The sequence below is a fragment of the Halichoerus grypus genome, chromosome 5 (genome assembly GCF_964656455.1).
Source record: "Halichoerus grypus chromosome 5, mHalGry1.hap1.1, whole genome shotgun sequence".
NCBI lineage: Eukaryota > Metazoa > Chordata > Mammalia > Carnivora > Phocidae > Halichoerus > Halichoerus grypus.
Window position 1 is genome coordinate 41,033,523 of NC_135716.1, and position 18,234 is coordinate 41,051,756.

At 41.3% G+C, this 18,234-nt stretch overlaps 1 protein-coding gene across 6 annotated transcripts in view; it reads right to left on the reverse strand.

Moving 5' to 3' along the window:
• The window catches only part of ESRP1 (epithelial splicing regulatory protein 1), a 52,883-nt gene extending 35,824 nt beyond the window's left edge, over positions 1–17,059 (reverse strand). For 5 of the 6 annotated variants that reach the window (XM_036085190.2, XM_036085188.2, XM_036085192.2 and 2 more), the window contains exons 1-4: positions 16,762–17,057; positions 16,132–16,260; positions 14,756–14,869; positions 11,531–11,645 (exon numbers count right to left, since the gene is read on the reverse strand). In XM_036085190.2, the coding sequence (XP_035941083.1) occupies positions 11,531–11,645; positions 14,756–14,869; positions 16,132–16,260; positions 16,762–16,893 (490 nt within the window). In that variant the 5' untranslated portion in view covers positions 16,894–17,057. Of the gene's footprint in view, positions 1–11,530; positions 11,646–14,755; positions 14,870–16,131; positions 16,261–16,761 lie in introns of all 6 variants that reach the window. The other variant, XM_036085189.2, reaches the window with a different exon arrangement.
• Positions 17,060–18,234: the final 1,175 nt, after the last annotated feature.

Below are 18,234 nucleotides of genomic sequence, written 5' to 3' on the forward strand. Positions count from 1 at the left end.
AGGCACTACCAGTAATAAAATTTATTGAGTAGTAGCAAATGCATGAATACCAAGCACTTTCATTTAGTGTCAAACCACGAAGTATACACCAAAGTTAGTAAATTCCTTCATCCTATTAACTTTACAGCATATGCAAGGCAATGAACATGTGGACTTAAAAGACATATAGTCAAGACCATGAGGTATCAAATGGCTTTTTTAGGCTGTTTGAAAAAAGACATTTCAGATTACTGATGACACTATTTCTATGCCACTTTTCCTGAGAACCTCCCTACTAGAAGATTTTTAGAGCCGAATAGTGTAGCCATCTAGATGGCAGCAAATGCTTGTCCTTTGAGAGTGAATTTGTAGAAACAGTTCAAATGCTCAGAGCTATCAATGACCAATATGGATCTTGATCAAGTGAATACATGCTTTGGGTAAGTCAGGACACATGGCTTTTAAGAAATGCATGGCTTAGGGGCGCCTGGGTGGCTCAGTCGTTAAACGTTTGCCTTCAGCTCAGGTCATGGTCTCAGGGTCCTGGGATCGAGCCCCGCTTCGGGCTCCCTGCTCAGTGGGAAGCCTGCTTCTCCCTCTCCCACTCCCCCTGCTTGTGTTCCCTCTCTCGCTGTGCCTCTGTCAAACAAATAAAATCTTTAAAATTAAAAAAAAAAAAAAAAAGAAATGCATGGCTTAAATTGTGATGGAGGGTGAGACCAGAAGAGATTTCCATCAAGTTTTACAAATTTACAATCTCTCTAAAATAAGCTTGTATCTTTCTCAAGAAGCTGTTATTTAAATACTTAATTTTGTTATTTTTAAGTTTCAATACTATAGTCACTCTTTGTATTACGTATAAATTTGCATAAATTTCAGAATGTAGTACACAATGCATATAACAGATAACACTATGGAACTTTGTCTTTTCTTGAGTTTAAAATGAAAACAGCCACCTGGGTGGCGGGTATTAGAATGTTTGCTTTTATTTTAGTTTTCTAACTGGTATTTTATAATAAGGGTAAAGAAATGAAGACAGACACTAAGTTCAAAGTATTACTTCAATGCAATCAAGGAGGATACAATGTTAAAACAGTTCAGAGAGCTCCCTTCCACCAAGCATCATAACCAATCATCTGAAGAGTTAATTCAATGAGCAATATCCTTTTCCATTCAATCCAAAATCCCTTTCCATTTCGTTCCTACACACCCTCCACCCCCACCCCCCCAACCTTTCCTTCTCCACTAAAGAGACATTGTTTTCCCACTGTGCTGGGCAAATTTACTTCATTCACTTCGTGTTGTTCCTCATTCAGCTACATTTCTCTGCCATTAAATATACCACATATAGAAATGCAGCCATATGTCTCCTGGCAAATTACTTAACCCCACTAAACTTCAGCTTATCTGAAAAGCCAAAGCTGTGATAATCTTTACCTCCCTGGGCATTTTTGTCAAGATTAAAGGAGATAAAACAAGTCCAGGGCACAAAGCAGGCATTATAAAAAGTGGTGTCCTTCCCCTCTTCCTAGAGCCCTGGGGTGGCCAACTTTCATAACCCATGATAATCACACTTTGAGGGTCATTCACCAGATGCCTATTTGTATAGTTCACAGGATAATAATCAAGCTGAAATGGTAGGTAATTTCTGCACTCCCCACCCCTCAAATCACCTAGTGATGAAATAAATGTGCTGCCCACTGAGGGATTAGAAAAACAATCCCAGGAGATGTTCAAGCAACAGAGCAATGACCATGGATTGGGTCATTAAAATGATTATTGGGGGGCATTGCTGGCTCATTCAGTAGAACATGTGACTCTTGATCTCATTAAGTTCAAGTCCCACAGTGGGTGTAGAGATTACTCAAAAATAAAGTCTTAGGGGTGCCTGGGTGGCTCAGTCGGTTAAGCATCTGCCTTCGGCTCAGGTCATGGTCCCAGGGTCCTAGGACTGAGGCCCGCATCGGGCTAACTGCTCAGAGGGAGTCTACTTCTCCCTCTGCCTCTGCCTGCCACTCCCCCTGTGCTTGTGTGCTCTATCAAATAAATAAAATCTTAAAAAAAATAAAGTCTTAAAAATAAAAATAAATAAATAAAATGATTATCCATGGAAGGTACACAATAAAGTATTAATCTAGTGCTGTTTTCAAGGAATATGACAGGACAGAAAAACAAGAGCCAAATGATGAAAATACTTTGGGGAGACAACTGCCCTAAATTTTCTGGGGAGGCAGGGGTGGGGGTGGGAGGACTTTAAGAATCCTTACAGAACTAAGAAGGATTAGCTATGACTAGCCATAGTTTATCACACAAACTCAGCCACTAAACAGTCCTCTGGAACGCTGCAATTACCCTTGTCAGGGGCTACAATGGAGTCAAGAGAAAGGCATTCAAGAAATGGAGACCAATCCCATTGTATAAATCACTGTTTTCAACCTTGGCATTACTGGCACACAGGCCAGATAATTCTTTGCTGGGGTGTGTGGGGAGGTCCTGTGTACTATAGGATTTTTACTAGCATGCTGACCTCTACCCACCCCAGTTTTGACTAAACAGTATCTCTGGGCAATGCCAAATGTCTCCAAATGGGCAAAAATCAACCCAGGTTGAGAATCACTAGTATAGGGTAACAGTTCCCAATTGTTCCAACTTCACTCCTTACCATCTACTGAACCATCAGAGAAAGCTCTTATTTATGAGACCATCACTAACAGATTTTCAAGAAAATTGGCCAAAGACGGGGCGCCTAGGTAGCTCAGTCATTAAGCGTCTGCCTTCGGCTCAGGTCAGCCCCACATTGGGCTCCCTGGCTCGGCAGGAAGCCTGCTTCTCCCTCTCCCACTCCCCTTGCTTGTGTTCCCTCTCTGGCTGTGTCCGTCAAATAAATAAATAAAATCTTAAAAAGAAAGAAAAAATAAAAAAGAAAATTGGTCAAAGAAACACCACCTAGGAATCCAGAACGGTGCTGTGTCAATACCCCTATCAAGAGACACACATACACACACACACATAACCCCTACCTTCGGAGATGACAGGAAAACACAGAAGTCAACACTTGATCCTTAGCCTGTTTTTGTGTGGCCCAGAAAAAGAATGGATTTTACATTTTTAAAGGATTAAAAAAAGAATATGAGCAGAGACCATATGTGGTCTACAAAAATCTAAACTATTGACCACCTGGCCCTTTACTGAAAGTTTGCTGACCTCTGGCCTAAAGGAATAGAGATTGCTTGAAGATGGCCAAAACCAGAATGCCACGGGAATGTTTACCATGTCACAACATTCTGTCCCCAAACAGAATATTGGAGGGAAATTAAGCTTTGGAGGAATAGGAGTGGGAGAGCATATTCCATTCAAACCATTGTTTTCTCTTCTCTCTATATAAGAGGTATTGAGCCTTCTCTCCTTTGCTCAGGTAATTCCTCTATGAAGCCTTCTTATCTTCCTAATCCCCTCACCAAATGAGACCATAGGTAACTCCTATAGGCCCAGCACCAATACCTTCTCTACTGCTCTAGGCTGCAACCATCAATTTAAGGGTTGATTAGATATTACTATTCCTATAAAACATTACTCTCTCCTCAACTGTACTATACATTTCCTGAGCACAGGTCCCTACCTTCCTCTGATCTCTATCCATCTACCAGCACCTATCATTTCTCAGAATCTATTGACATAAATGATGGCATTAAACACCATTTCATGCCAAACACCATCTGTTTCCTCCAATTTTCACAGTAGCCGTATCAGGTAGATAATGGTAAAACCAAATGGATGAAGAAACTAGGATTTAGAGAAGTTCTGTAACTCACCCAGTCTCCTGGCTGGTAGGAAAGACAGCCGGAATTACAATACAGCTCTGATTTGACTATGTGTACATAATTCACTGCACCAAGATAAGAAGCTTTGCTTAATTCATTTTGAGAATACTTTATGAGATTCACTGCACCAAGATAAGAAGCTTTGCTTAATTCATTTTGAGAATACTTTATGAGAAGATTTCTAAATGTATATATAAAAGCTGAGTGATAAAGATCGAAAGTAAAAATGTAAAGTATCCTGTCCGGGTAGACATAGATTAGTAGATGAGGAATTATTTACTGAATTCTGCTTTTAAAGTAGGAATATGTTCTAGACATTTGGCTAACTTGGTTCCACATGATACGTTTCAACATGTTTCCCTTCAAGACATCACACACCAAGGATCAGCAGTTCTAAGCTCCTGACAACTTTTAAAAGTCACCCAACCTCCTGCATGCCCAAACCAAAACCAAAACTTACACACACACACCCTCTCTTCAGAAGGCTCGTTCAATTCTTAATCCTTACCAGAATTTAACATAAATAACAAATAAAGGAGGGTTAAAAAAAAAAGTTTTAGTACCAATTCTTTCCCGTATCAATTTATAATTATATATTGAATGACTTGCTGCACGTCTGATCTTGAGGAAAGGAAAGATGAGCCTATGCCTCCTGATTTATGGCTCATCATGCAACTTACTCATTCTGCCCTCGAGGCGGCCACAACAGCAAGAACAGGCTTAGCCAGCTTTACAATGAGAAATGCCATGAGGAAATGAGAAAGGGTAAAGCCAGACATGGTGGGAACAACACTAACATTTCAGGTTACAATTGAGCAGAGTGCAACATTTATACCAAGCTCACAGAAGTCCAGACTTTGCCTTTATTTGAATAGGAGGAACGTTTTCCTTAGTGCTACCTTCAGTGAAACGAATTTCAGGATTCAACCCAAACTTACACTAGCTGAAGGTGAAATTCAGAGAGCAAGAATTTACAAAGTCCATCAATATTAGCTCACCATCTCAAAAAGCAAAATCAAAAACCACCTTTAAACAAAGCTCGCCACTCCCAGGTCATCCACTCAAAAAAGTTACCTTTTCTGACTGCCTAAAAATGGACACATTTGGTTATAAATTTTCGCTTGTAAGTAACATCTTTTTCAAACTAAATTTTTAGTTTATACTAGGAGAATCACATATATAAAACAAATACATTGTGGAATGATTAAGTTTAAGCTACATTATAACAGCATCCCAATTAAAAATTCTAACCAAGCCGTTTTTCCCTGCCATAGACCCTTCAGAAGACAAGTTTGTTTCCTCCCCTTCTACTCTGCTTTTATTTAAAACACAATGGCTTAATGGCCAGACATATTACAATAAAATGCCTATGCTAATGAACAAAGGAATAGCCAACAGAATATGGAAAGAGAAAAGTCGAATTAGTACCTGTGGAAGAATTGAATTTCCTACAATTATGTGAAGGAAAGGAGTGATAAATTACCCTTAAATGAGTTGCGTAATTTAAAAAATAGAAGGTTCTATAAATAACCTTCTATATTTTAAAGTGAGCTCTGAAAGAAGCAAATCAAGAATGCTACTATAAAATTTAACTAGGAATCAAGGCAATAAAAACTTTTTCATACCAGTAATAAAATGCTGGGGAAAAAAAAAATCTAAAACCATAGTTTTAACTCTATTCCAAGAGGGCTTACTCCTTCCCAGAGGGAAAACTGTAAGACCCATCCTAACAAATATTACTTCAGGAGATATTATTGTAACAAAACACAGAACTGACAACTCAATTACACCCTCAAAGAAATAAGATAGAAAAGAAACAAAAGAGTGAACATTTTTACTTTAGAAAAAGACACTTATGTGGGATAAACAAATTAGGAAAGGGAGACTATGAAAACAAGTCTTCTAAGGCCTTCTAAAACAAACCAAAAAATTATCCTGAAATTCCCAAACTCACATTTTAAAAGTAAATTATTTTATAATTAAAATAAACCACACAAAATTAACATAACTCTGAGTGCTGGCCAAGAAAAAAAGTATTTCTAGTCACTTATTATAGACCACAAACCAGAGTATTTGTGGATTTGGCTCATATCATGCTGACGTGATGCCAAAGATAATTTCTTCCCCCCCCCCCATCTAACAAGGTCAACTACTAACCTAGCTTAACTGTACACTTGAAGATACTTAAAATCCCTTTCATACGCAGAAAGGTACCAAGGAGGATTCAGCATGTCCCTCCCCTTTTTAAGCAGGGCAATGAAGGTTTATGCAATTGTAAAGGCCCAGTTCAGTTTATCAGAATAAGCACGGAAGTGCAGCATTAACCACACAAACAATTTTACAAATGGAGAAATACAATTAACCTTGAAGATTAGCTGTACTAACACATACTTGATGTTTTAAAAAGGTCTATATCCAATCTCACACAAAGTCAAAAAAAATTTTAAGTGTAAAATAGTTTGGTTTTTTTTTTTTTTTTAAGATTTTATTTATTTGACAGAGACACACACAGTGAGAGGGAACACAAGCAAGGGGAGCGGGAGAGGGAGAAGCAGGCCTCCTCCTGAGCAGGGAGCCGGATGCGGGGCTCGATCCCAGGACCCTGGGATCATGACCTGAGCCGAAGGCAGACGCTTAATGACTGAGCCACCCAGGCGCCCCTAACTGTAAAATAGTTTAAATAAGGCCTTAAATCAGTAAGCAAGTCCTTTTTTAAGTCCTTGGAAGCTGTTTTTCTTCATCTGAGATCCCCCAACAACCTGGTGAGGTTCAAAGGATCATAGTCAACATTGTAAAGTGTGTGGCAGGCCAGGCCTGACTAAGTGGTTGTATATAGTATCATCTTATTCCTTACAATAGGCATGCCCATTTTAAGATGGGGAAACTGAAGCTGAGGGGTACACTAAATTCACCAATAAATCTGACTCCAAAGCTCGTGTTCTTAACCATTCTGCTGTTAAAAAAAAAAAAAAAAAAAAAAAAGATGGAGAGAAAAGCCTTAAGATTTTATTTATTCATGAGAGACAGAGACAGAGACAGAGAGAGAGGCAGAGGGAGAAGCAGGCTCCCTGCAGAGGCGGGGCTTGATCCCAGGACCCTGGGATCATGACCTGAGCCTAAGGCAGATGCTTAACTGACTGAGCCACCCAGGTGCCCATCTCCATCTTTAATATATGGGAAAAATAGGCCAATGTCACTGTATTAGCACATGCACACACACAAATCCTTCGCCCCATCAAGAAGAGGTGAGACAGACAGACACACATACACCCCTACTAACCTTTGGATGGGCAGACAAGAGTGGTTCAGTGATTATTTTTTTTTTCATCCTGACAGTGGAAAACTGCGCTAGTGAAATGGTATTTGCTAATAATAAACAGCACATATGGATGCAACTGGTTAGAAGTTTTACAAAATGAACTCCTCTTTCTTGCTCAACAGTTCAGTATGCGCTCAGGAAACACAGAACATAAACCTAGAAGGGACATCATCTATTTAAATAGCCAACCCCACCCTCAAATGAGCTTTATAAATTCTAGAATATTACCCCCTAGTTAAGGAGCACGATTTTTACATCAGAGTCCCTCTGGCTCAAGGGCTGGCACTTCTAGCTAAAACCGCTAAGTCTCAGTTTCCCCAGCTGTAAAATGGGGGTGACACTCCACTGGTTGTGGGGAGGCTGCTAGTGGTATACATGGTAAGCACTTAACTCACAAGCTTTCTTTTACCTGCTCTCCTTACAAGGCCAGACTTTATTAAAAAGTTCTTATTAAAGGCTTGGCAAAGTAAAATAAACACAATGGAAGAGGTCTTGATTAATGAGAATAAATTAGTTCATGAATAACAAAGCTAAGAAAACACAGGTCAAGAAACCAGGAGGAAGTAATTCCATCCACCACTGGGGAAAAAATAGGGTTGCTCTTTTTTTAAAATGGATAAAAGTCATACAAACAGACCCATAATTGAAATGTCTTTTTCACAGGAGAAAACTAGTATTAGTTTCCTCAAATTATCTAAGATAATCCCCCCCCCAAAAATCAGAGGCCTCAATTCCTATTTTCACACCTTTACCACCTCACCTGATTAAATAAAAAGCTTACAAAATGCTACCCACATTTTACCTGCTAAATGAGGTCCTCTCTCCTGAAACCGCATACTTTAAAAGGCAGGTGACAAAACTGCAACTTGAAGAACTCAGAGAGGTCCAACACTAATACCAGAAGTGGTCTCAGAACCAACACAAGGAAATAAGTTCTAAAATAAGGACCAGCACTGCATTCAAGAAATTCCTAAACCCTTTATTTTATCAAAGTAGTCCTACTTTTTCATTTACACAGTTCCTGGTGGTTTACAAAGCTTTCGTTTGGGAATACCTGAGATAAAAGTGAGGCTTGGAGAAGACAAGTAACTTTCCCAGGAAAGGGAAGCTGTATACTTTACTTGTTCCTTTCCGAGGGTTGGCAAGAGCCTCTCCCTCCCTTGGTTTACCTGGTTGGACAGGTAATCCCTCAGGAGCAACTGACTCCCCATCTACTTGGCAAAACCATCAAGGATGTGTAATGACCGTCTTTAGGTTTCCAAATTCAGTGTCATTTCCATATGAGAAAGGTAAATAGTTAGTGATCTGAAAGAATACAACTCTTCAGTCCAGACATTGTGGAAATCTTCTGCATAGATAAGGACGCGTGCATAGTCAATTTGGTATGATTGTTTTTGACCTGGGGACTTTGGTGGCCCAGTCAAGGCAATAATGTTTCTTTTGAATAGGAGTCATAAAATAATTAATCACAGCTGCAATGTAAAAACCCACTGTCAGGAAAGCTTAAGATTTCTTACCTATTAAATGGGAAAGAAATATGCAGATAGAACATTAATAAGAACAGTTAAGATTAAAATTCTATTTTCTAATTGGGAATAAAACTATAAATCTAAGACTCTTCCAATGTAAGCCTAAAGAAAGTAGAATAAAGATATTTAAGAAATAGAAAATACCCTAGTTTTTCCAATGAATGCATTACTAAATGGCCATGAGCTCCTTCATATTTCAAGTGTCATGTGTCTGAAATGGAGCCCAAGTTAGCATTATTCACAATTCATTTGTTTACTATAGTCAAATATTTCTGATTTTCATCTTCATGGTGCTTGAAAAAAGAACCACCAACAAATAATTTTAGAGCTAGGATTAAAGTGAATGACAAAAAATAATCGGCAAAGCATTGTTATCTCTTCACTTAAATGTCAGTTCAATTTTCTATTTTAAAAAGTACTATATACTGGTGTGTAGATAATGAAGCACAGAGCAAGTAAAAAGTCCAGATTACCACACTGAAAATGTTTACTAATAAGCCCAAATTTTATATACGTGAAGGTCTCAAGAAGAAACCAAGGAGAAAAAAAACCAGATTAACTTCTAGTAAGTTTTCCCTGAACTGTCAAAACATTGAGAAAACTGAAAAACCCAAATATAACAACCTCTTGCTTGTAGCTAGGAAATTTTTACTAGCATGTGACCTACAATCACTAACGGAAGATGGTCTTTGCCAAAAGAGGATACTGAATAGTCAAAGATAAACAGTTCTTAATATTGTCTTTTTCTAAATCAGATAGTTCTAAAATTGTTTTTTTCTAAATTAGATAACTTATTAGATAACTTATTAGACTACCTCCATCTATTTTTTTTTCTGGATTTGTTTCTCTATTTTGTCTAGACTTCCCACACTCCAGGTCTGTGAGCAAATAATATTTCTGTTGTTTAAGCCACATAGTCTAATAGTATTTGTTATGGTAGCCCTAGCAGACCAATACTGCATTCAAACCAACAAAACAATTAGTAAGAATTTTTCTGCTGTCCCAATCTTTTAATTCTTATAAGAATTCCCTCAAAATGAGCTTACTGCACCCGCCCCCCAAGCACTAGTGGTGATGCTAAAGCAAATTTCCAGCTAACTACTTCCAGTAGGTACAGTGGGTAGATACAGTGGGTACAAGGGGTTAGGAAAAACGTGCAAACATTTTCCAATCAGGAAAAGAAGTTTTGAAATAAAACAAGAATCAGGCTTTAGCTCCTGAAAAGAATGAGAAAGTTTAAGAATAAACATCTATAACCCACAAGTTCCTGAAAGTAACTTAAATCCGACTTCAAGCTGGTTCTCATAGTGGCTTTAGGTGAGTTGCCCAACTCTTCTATTACTCAATTTCACATCTGATGTTAGCACATGACTACTTATTAGCTAGCACTTTAAAGACTTACTGGATGAAAGATGGGTCAGTCATGACTACAAGACTTGTGATGATAAAATTTACTTTTACAATACACAGTGCATCAAATATACGATCTTGGAAATGAAAGAATTTGGGGGTAAAGTCCCAACCTCATTTTATCATCTCAAAAGATGACTTATTATAATCACCATTAAAAGGGGTACCTGGGTGGCTCGGTCAGTTAAGCGTCTGCCTTCGGCTCAGGTCATGATCTCAGGGTCCTGGGATTGAGTGCTGCCCGCATCGGGCTCCCTGCTCAGCAGGGAGTCGGCTTTTCCCTCTCTCCCTCCCCCCTGCTTGTGCTCTCTCTTAAACACACTCTGTCAAATAAATAAATAAAATCTTTAAAAAAAGAAAAAGAATGGAATGTTTGTAAAGAGGAAATACCCACTACTTAAAAAAAATTCTTATCCATTCAAAAGATGTCAAAGTCCTAAAACCAAGATAATCAAGAACAGAATCAGTATCAAAGAAGGTAGTCTTCACATTCTTTATCAATCAAAAAAATCCAGACACTCCCATAATGTGAACTTGAATTCTATTTTAGACGTGCTCAAGTCATAAAAGTCCTACTCTAAATCCATCTAACTAAATCACTATTCAAATTCAGTAAATCATATAACTACTTTTAAAGATGCCTGTAATTGTACTATTAGTTCTTCCTAGTACAATAGACAAATTTTGGACAGGGCAATTTTTTTTTTTTTTTTTTTTAAGATTTTATTTCTTTTGGACAGGGCAATTTCATTCATACACTAACAAAGTTAAAAATATTTTAGGGGTGGGGTGCCTGGGTGGCTCAGTCATTTAATAGACTGACTCTTGAACTCCGCTTAGGTCATGATCTCAGGGTCATTAGACTGAGCCCTACATCTGGCTCTGCACTCAGGGAGGAGTCTGCTTGAGATCCTCTCGCCCTTTTTCTCTGCCCCTTCCCCAGCTCACGCTTTCTCTCTAAAATAAATAAATGTCTTTTTATTAAAATAAATATTTTTAAAAAAAAATTTAGGCCTGCCTGCGTGGCTCAATTGGTTGAGCCTCCAACTCTTGGTTTTGGTTCAGTTCATGATCTCATGGGTCATGGGATCAAGCCTTGTGTAGGCTCCCTGCTCAGTAGGAAGTCTGCTTGAAGATTCCCTCCCTCTGCCCCTCCCCCTACTCTCATGCTCACATGCTCTCTCTCTCAAATAAATTTTTTTTTTTTTTAAAGATTTTATTTATTTGCCAGAGAGAGAGAGAGAGGGAGAGTACAAGCAGGGGGAGTGGCAGGCAGAGGGAGAGATGTGGAACTCGATCCCAGGACCCTGAGGATCATGACCTGAGCTGAAGGCAGACACTTAACCATCTGAGCTACCCAGGTACCCCTCAAATAAATAAATCTTTTAAAAAATATTTTAAACTTTCTTGAGTTGCCATTTTATCTGGAGCTACCTTTTCAAATGATTCTTGGGTAATCACTTAAAGGATACACTCTGTCATTGCTGCAACATCCAGTTTATCAATATCAGGTGAACCAGGGCAACACTTCTTGAATTCTTTTCGAAGGTCAAAAAAGGAATAGAAGCATTCAGGCAATAATACATTCTGAGGAATGACAAAAGTAGACACTGTTAACTAGATGAACTTAGTTCAACGCTTCTCAATTAGAAACCTAAGAATCGAACGGAAATATATTTTACCACAATTAAATTTTTTAATCAAATATAAGAGTGACTTTATTTTCTAGTACAGTATTACATCCTATACACAAGTGTCATGGAAAAAATACCTTATTTTAAGGTAATAGATTACATTTGTGTTCCATCATGCATTCCATTCAAAACACTTTTGAAGCTATAATACATTTGGGCTGTCATGTATTTTCTGATTGATAAAACTACACTCTTTTCAGTCATAATCATTTCAGACCATCTGTATTTTCAGGCAGCAATATTAGCTCTTTTAGTTCTCATAAAGAGGCCTATGTTTACAGTGTCTACCTAGACATAGGATTCAGTCACAAAACAGTATTTTTAAATACTGGTTTCATATAATACATATTTTCTGTACTGAATTCAGAGTAAGATAGTAAATTCATGATTACCTAAAAAGGATGATTTTTGTGCCAAGTTATAGTCCCACATTAGTTTTCCTGACCAAGATTCTGGCTATACCGGAGAACTCGAACTAGATGGATGGATGGATGGGTGGATGGATGGAAGGAAGGAAGGAAGGAAAGAAGGAAAGAAAGAGAGAGAAAGAGAGAGAAAGAAAGAAAAAGATACCACAAATCTCAAGAGCAAAGGAGAAACAGTTACCTGCTGTTCTTAGCTACTAGCACCACTCTTGTGGTTATTAAGCTAGTTTAACTGTCTGGGCAAATATTATACTATTATGTTTTTGTTTCCCCTAGTGTGTGTGGGGGGAAGAACCCACATTGAATAACTTGCAAAGATGAATTTTTTAAAACTGAATTTAGATTTTTCTTACAATCTCAAAATAGTTTCTCTTTACTCACTGGGAATTTCTACCCATTTACACATTAGAAAGTCAAGGAAATAAAGACTTTTTAATGTTTGCAGCCTATAACATTTATGCAATGATGTGTCTTTCTATCCAGATTTCCTAACTGGATTCTATTAGATGTAGACCTGCTCCTGCTATATTTAAAATAGATATCGTGGCACCTGGCTGGCTCAGTCATTAAAGCATGTGACTCTTGATCTCAGGGTTGTGAGTTCCAGCCCCATATTGGGTGTAGGGATTACTAAAAAAAAAAAATCTTTAAAAAAAAATAAAACAGATATCATTGTACCATGGTCTGTTTTCAAAACGGTTACTAAGAAAATGGTGAATCTTCAAGACTACCTACTAGAATGCTCATTTAAAAGCTGTTGATAATGAGAATAACTTGCATGTTCAACAATAAAAGATTAGTTTAAATAGCTGTATCCACTTAAAATACTGAACATTTAATTTTTTTTTATGTTTTTTTAATTTTTTTATTGCTTTGTTAATCCCCTGAACATTTAATTCTTAAAGATGTTATACTAAATTATAAAGTAGGCTAAAAAGTGTATAATATGAATGCTCCTTGTAAAAATAGATTTTTCTACAAACACCTGGAAGAATATTTTCAAATATGTTCATATTAGAGAAAAACACTAATATGGTTTTCTGAATGGCAAGATTATTTTGTTTTATGATTTTCTCTTTTTTTTTAATGAATAGAACTACCTTACGATACTAAGTTAGTTTCTTGTTTTAGGATACTGAATTAATTGTTTCAGGTTTCTTTATCAAAATCCTAATAGAAATGACTCAGGAAAATGTCTCAATTATTGTCTGGAGGTTTTCCCACATTTAAAGCAGTCCATCTAAAATAAAAACAGCTGTTTGCCTTCAGCCCAACAGGGAAAGGATTGTTTTATCCCTCTCCATAAGAGTTTGAGGGGAAGAAAAATATCCTCATATATCTATTTCTGGATCGAGGGTATAGCAATTGGTCTAGCATCTAATTAATGAAAAACACCCCCCCTTTAATCGAATAATTACTAAGGTTGCTATAAAAGGAGTGGTTTTCTCAACTCTTAAGATATAGGGACTTGAATTTCTCTTTCAGACTTTTGAAACTGTCATTATATAACTTGTATCTTTGCATTTCTTCCCTAGTGAGGTAAAAAGAAAAATCTGCACTGACTAGCCACTAACGACATCAAATGTCAGTCTAAATCTTTCTTTGAAGACTTGCGTCATCCAGTTTCCTTAAAAATATTTTACTTCATTTTTTCAAGTTCAGTATTTGCCTACCACAATAAAAAGTTACAGCTCAAACTAATTAAGTTGATAAGATCAACTATATTAGCAATGATTGGCTACATTGGGTCTGCCCTCTACACTCTCCATTTTCCCTCAGCCCCTCAGTATTCTTCCCAGGGAGAGAAATCACATTATCTACAGTCAGGTTGTATTTTTCTCACTATTTTCTTTTCCATATCAGAAAGACCAGCAAAGGTAAAAGATGAGGCTGGACCTACTGTTTTGACACAGTATTTGATCAGTTTTGAACATTTACTTTAAGTCAAAGTGCAGTATGCTATAATTAATGTTTCACTAGTTATATGGCTGTCTTTACACAGTACAAAGCTCTTAAATGAAATTAGTTACAATTAAAAAGGTTTCATTCAACCTTTTTCTCTGCTCCTTCCTTTCTAAGATAAAGCATTTTCCACACAGATGAGAATGTTACAATGTCTTAAAATTTAAAAGTAAATGTTTTCTCTTGCCTACTTGCTGTTAAAAGTCAAAAATTCAGCTCATATACTCTGGAAAAGGGAGAATGTCAACCATCTCAAAAACTTAAACAAAAAGAGAAACTTTCATTAAGTCACCAGAGAATATCTATAAAATTACTGCCATCTCAAATAGCTCTATTGAAGGGTCATGAATTTTTTGTGGTAAAATACACATAACACAGTATTTACCATTTTAACATGTAAGTGTACAGTTCAGTGCATTAAATACATTCACATTGTTGTGAAACCATCACCACCGTTCCTTTGTCATCTTCTGAAGCTGAAATTCTGCCATCAAACAGTAACTCCCAACATGCATTTTTTTTAAAACGGAGAAACTTGGATAAACCATAAAAAAAAAAAGCAGCTTCCAGTGACCCCCAAAGGTCTAATCATTCTCTGAGAAGCCAGCACACTTACCTTCTTGGAAGCCTCAGGATGCAGGATTTGCCTGACATGCAGCTGCCCATCAGTACAGAGGCAGAAGGAGGTTCCAACCCCAATATTCAGTTCATTGCTTACTGACTGGTTAAACTGAAAACAAGACACAGGGATGCAACTGATGCAGGATTTCCAAACTCTAGGCAAAGTGGCCCCAACGTGTTGATAACCAAGGAAAACCACACTGCCATATAAGGGGACACCAGTGCTGCGGCAACGTTAGAAAGGCCTCATTCCCACAAACTATCTAGATTCCTTTAGATAGGAAAGCTTTCCAATCAACCCACATTTCAGAGACAGGTGAATTTAGTATATACATTCTTCCTTCCATTCCCTCCTATTTCTGCAATAAATCCACATTCAAGACTTTTAAGTCGGGTCTCATTTCATCAGCAGGTTGCCTTCAGATTACATCATTCCCTGGTGTTACTTTGTTTTATGTTTGGATGTTCCAAGATTAAGAAAGATGCCAGTTTGTGATAAACAAATGTGGTTAATGGGTATAAGGACCTCTGGAAGGTCTGGCCACACGTTTCCTGGAACAGAACCCCAAGATGATAACTTACCCCTATTAATTCACACCTTGTGTGCTAGGGCAGGGGCCGTGAGAGATCTGACCCTCACCTGTGCACAGGTGTGTAGCGCCCCGCCCTATCCCTGATCCAGTACCCAACAGAACCACGAAGCAGCCGGTTTTTGGGTCACCTCAATTCCATTAAGGGGATTCCACCAGTCTCAGTGACCCAACGAGCAGCCCTACATGCTCCGGCCTGCAAACCCTCCCCGGCGCTAGGACTAAGGCCACTGAAGAAGTAATAAGGCAACCAGAACCGAACCTGTCGGAGTCCAGAAGCCTGAAACCGAGCAGGCACCCTCAGGTTCCCATAACACCGGGGCCACCTCTAGCACGCCGCGTGGGGACCACCCGCTCCCCTACACCACAGCCACAGCGCCCTCTGTCCTAGGGCTGAGCCACAGACCCAAACCCCCGCAGAGAACAGGCGCGTCTGGGGTCTGGACCTGGGGATTGGGGCGCTAGGATTCAAACTCCGCTCATCATTCAATTGGTAAAGCCCGACTGATTCCGAGGCCCCAGGAATATCTCGAAAACTAGCGACTTTTGGCCCATGAGCCTAGGGGCTGGGAGGCTTGGAGGAGTAGCGACCTCCTCCCAAAAAGTCCACCCGGGCCTCCAGGCCGGGCTTCCACCCACGCGGCCGGGCGTCTCGCCACCCTGCCCGGGGATGCGAGTGGACCCGCGGGCGAGGGCGTGGGACCTGGTATGGCTGCCTTGGCGGAGGGGGGACGCCTGCGCGGCTTGGATAAGGGTGGGCGGCGCGGCCCAGGGCTGTCACCTGTCGGAGGGCTTGGTCCAGCTGCGGCGCGGAGGACAGACTTTCCGCGTCGATCTTAGTTTCTTCTTTACAATCCTCCGTCAGCTCCAACTGATCCGGTCTAACTAGTACTTCATGCAACTGTCCCACCTTCAGAGGGGAAAGAAGCTGGGGTCAGTTTTCCCCTTCCTCAATTTGGAAGCCTCCATATTCACCCTCCTCTCTCGCTCCCCTGCCCGGGCGGCCGGCGCCTCTCGTGGGGTCTGGCCGCAGAATCAAAGCTCACTTGTCGCGAGCGGCTCCAGTGGCAGCGAGGTCGGCACGGCCCTGCCTCCGGCCCCACCCCCACCCGGATCAGGTCGGAAAGGCCCTGGAAGTGGGAACCCGGGCCCCAGGGATCCCACCCCGGCTCCGCGGGGCGTCCCCCGACGGGCAGAGAACCCGGCTCGGCTGCGCCCGGCCTCCCCACCTGAGCCAGATTTCGGATTAGTGAAATGGTTCCAAAGCGTTCGGTTTTACTCTGGATTCTGTAGGCCTCGGGTCCAGCCTCATAAGTGGCCAAACAAGAACACTTGTTTACCGACTCCCCAAACTTCTACAACAAACTTCTTGCCCCATTCCTATCATTTGGACAGAAACCTAGAGAAATACCTTCTTGTTGGCCAGATCCACGACTTTCCATAACAGCAGGATCAGCTCCTTCTCATCCGAGCCCAGCTTGGCCCCCGTGGCCCCAGCAGTGATCCCAAAAAGCACCACCAAGTAATCCGGAGACGCCGTCATGACGATAGGTGGGGAGGGGGAGAGGGGGGTTGGGAGGCGGTGAAGTGGGGTGGAAGTGAGAACGAGAAAACCTGTGCTGAAACCTCTTCTAAGAGAAAAAGAAAGAGCGCCCACCCCCCCTCCTCTCCGCCGCTGGTGCAAAAGGCGGTAACCAACCACCCAAGCCCACACCTGGCCGGTGCTCCACACCCTGGGCAGGAAGGGGGGTGGGAAGGAAGGCGCAGGAGGCCTGCCCTTTTTGTATTCAATTGCCCGTGCGTCTATGCAAAAAGCCAGGAGCAGGGCTGCACCCCGGGTGGAGCGCGCAATGGCTGAAAGCTTTTCTGTTTTGGGATGTGGCTCTACCTGCCCGCCCCTTCCCCCTCCCCCACGTGGTGCAGGTAAGAGACACCTGGCGGCGCCGGCCCATTGGCTCCTTCAAACCACGACGTGGCAGCGGTGGGGGAGGAGGCCGCCTGGGGAAAGGGAAGGAGGGGGCGGGAGACAATGGCTGGATGAATGGAGAGGAGAGGGCGAGAAAGAAGGAGGGGGAGACGTGAGGGGCGGGGAAGAGGCGGTTGCCACCTAAAGGGTAGCCCAGGCCAGACGGGAAAGGGGTGAGGGGTGAAAGGCGCGGAGGGGAGTGCTGGAGTCACTTGTGGGGGGAGGTCTCCCCTTCTTTGAAGGTAACGGAGAGGGATGGGGGACATGGAAAAATGCCGACTGTGGGGAGCGACGCCGGAGGTTCTTTTAAAGGGTCAAGAGAAAAGGCCTGGCGCCGGAAAGCGAAAGGAGGCCAGAGGTGAAGCCCTGGGTGCGGAGCTACTCAGGGCGCGGCGCCCGAAGAGGGCGACCCGCGGAGGGAGGTGCCGGCCAACGGTAGCCGGGAGGTGGCGGGGGCAGCTGCCAAACACCGGAAAAACCCCTCCCGAGCCCAACACACCTTTAAGTGCAAACTGTAGGCGAAACCCCGTGGGCCCTCCCCCGCTCCGGGCCGGAGCCCAGGCACACGCTGCTCTGAACCCCGGGACGCTGCCCACCTTCTGGAGACAGCCAGACGCCCGGGGAGCACACTCAGCCACCAAGCTTCGCCCAAAGACGCAGATGCAGCGCGCTACGCAGCCGCAGGCCCCCTCGAGGAAATCTAGGCACAATGGACCCTACTTCCTTGTCTCTTAACTACTCCCTTCATTGCTATGTCTTGTTCGGTCCTGGCTGCTAGTTGGAGACTAGAACCTTCTCCATGGCTGGGCCCACTTTCTTTCGTTTGCCCTGGGCTCTAAAGAAAACGTATACACTAATGTTTTCCTAAATCAGGCCAAAGCAAATTTTTTCCTCACTTCCCCGCTCTGAGCCCACGCC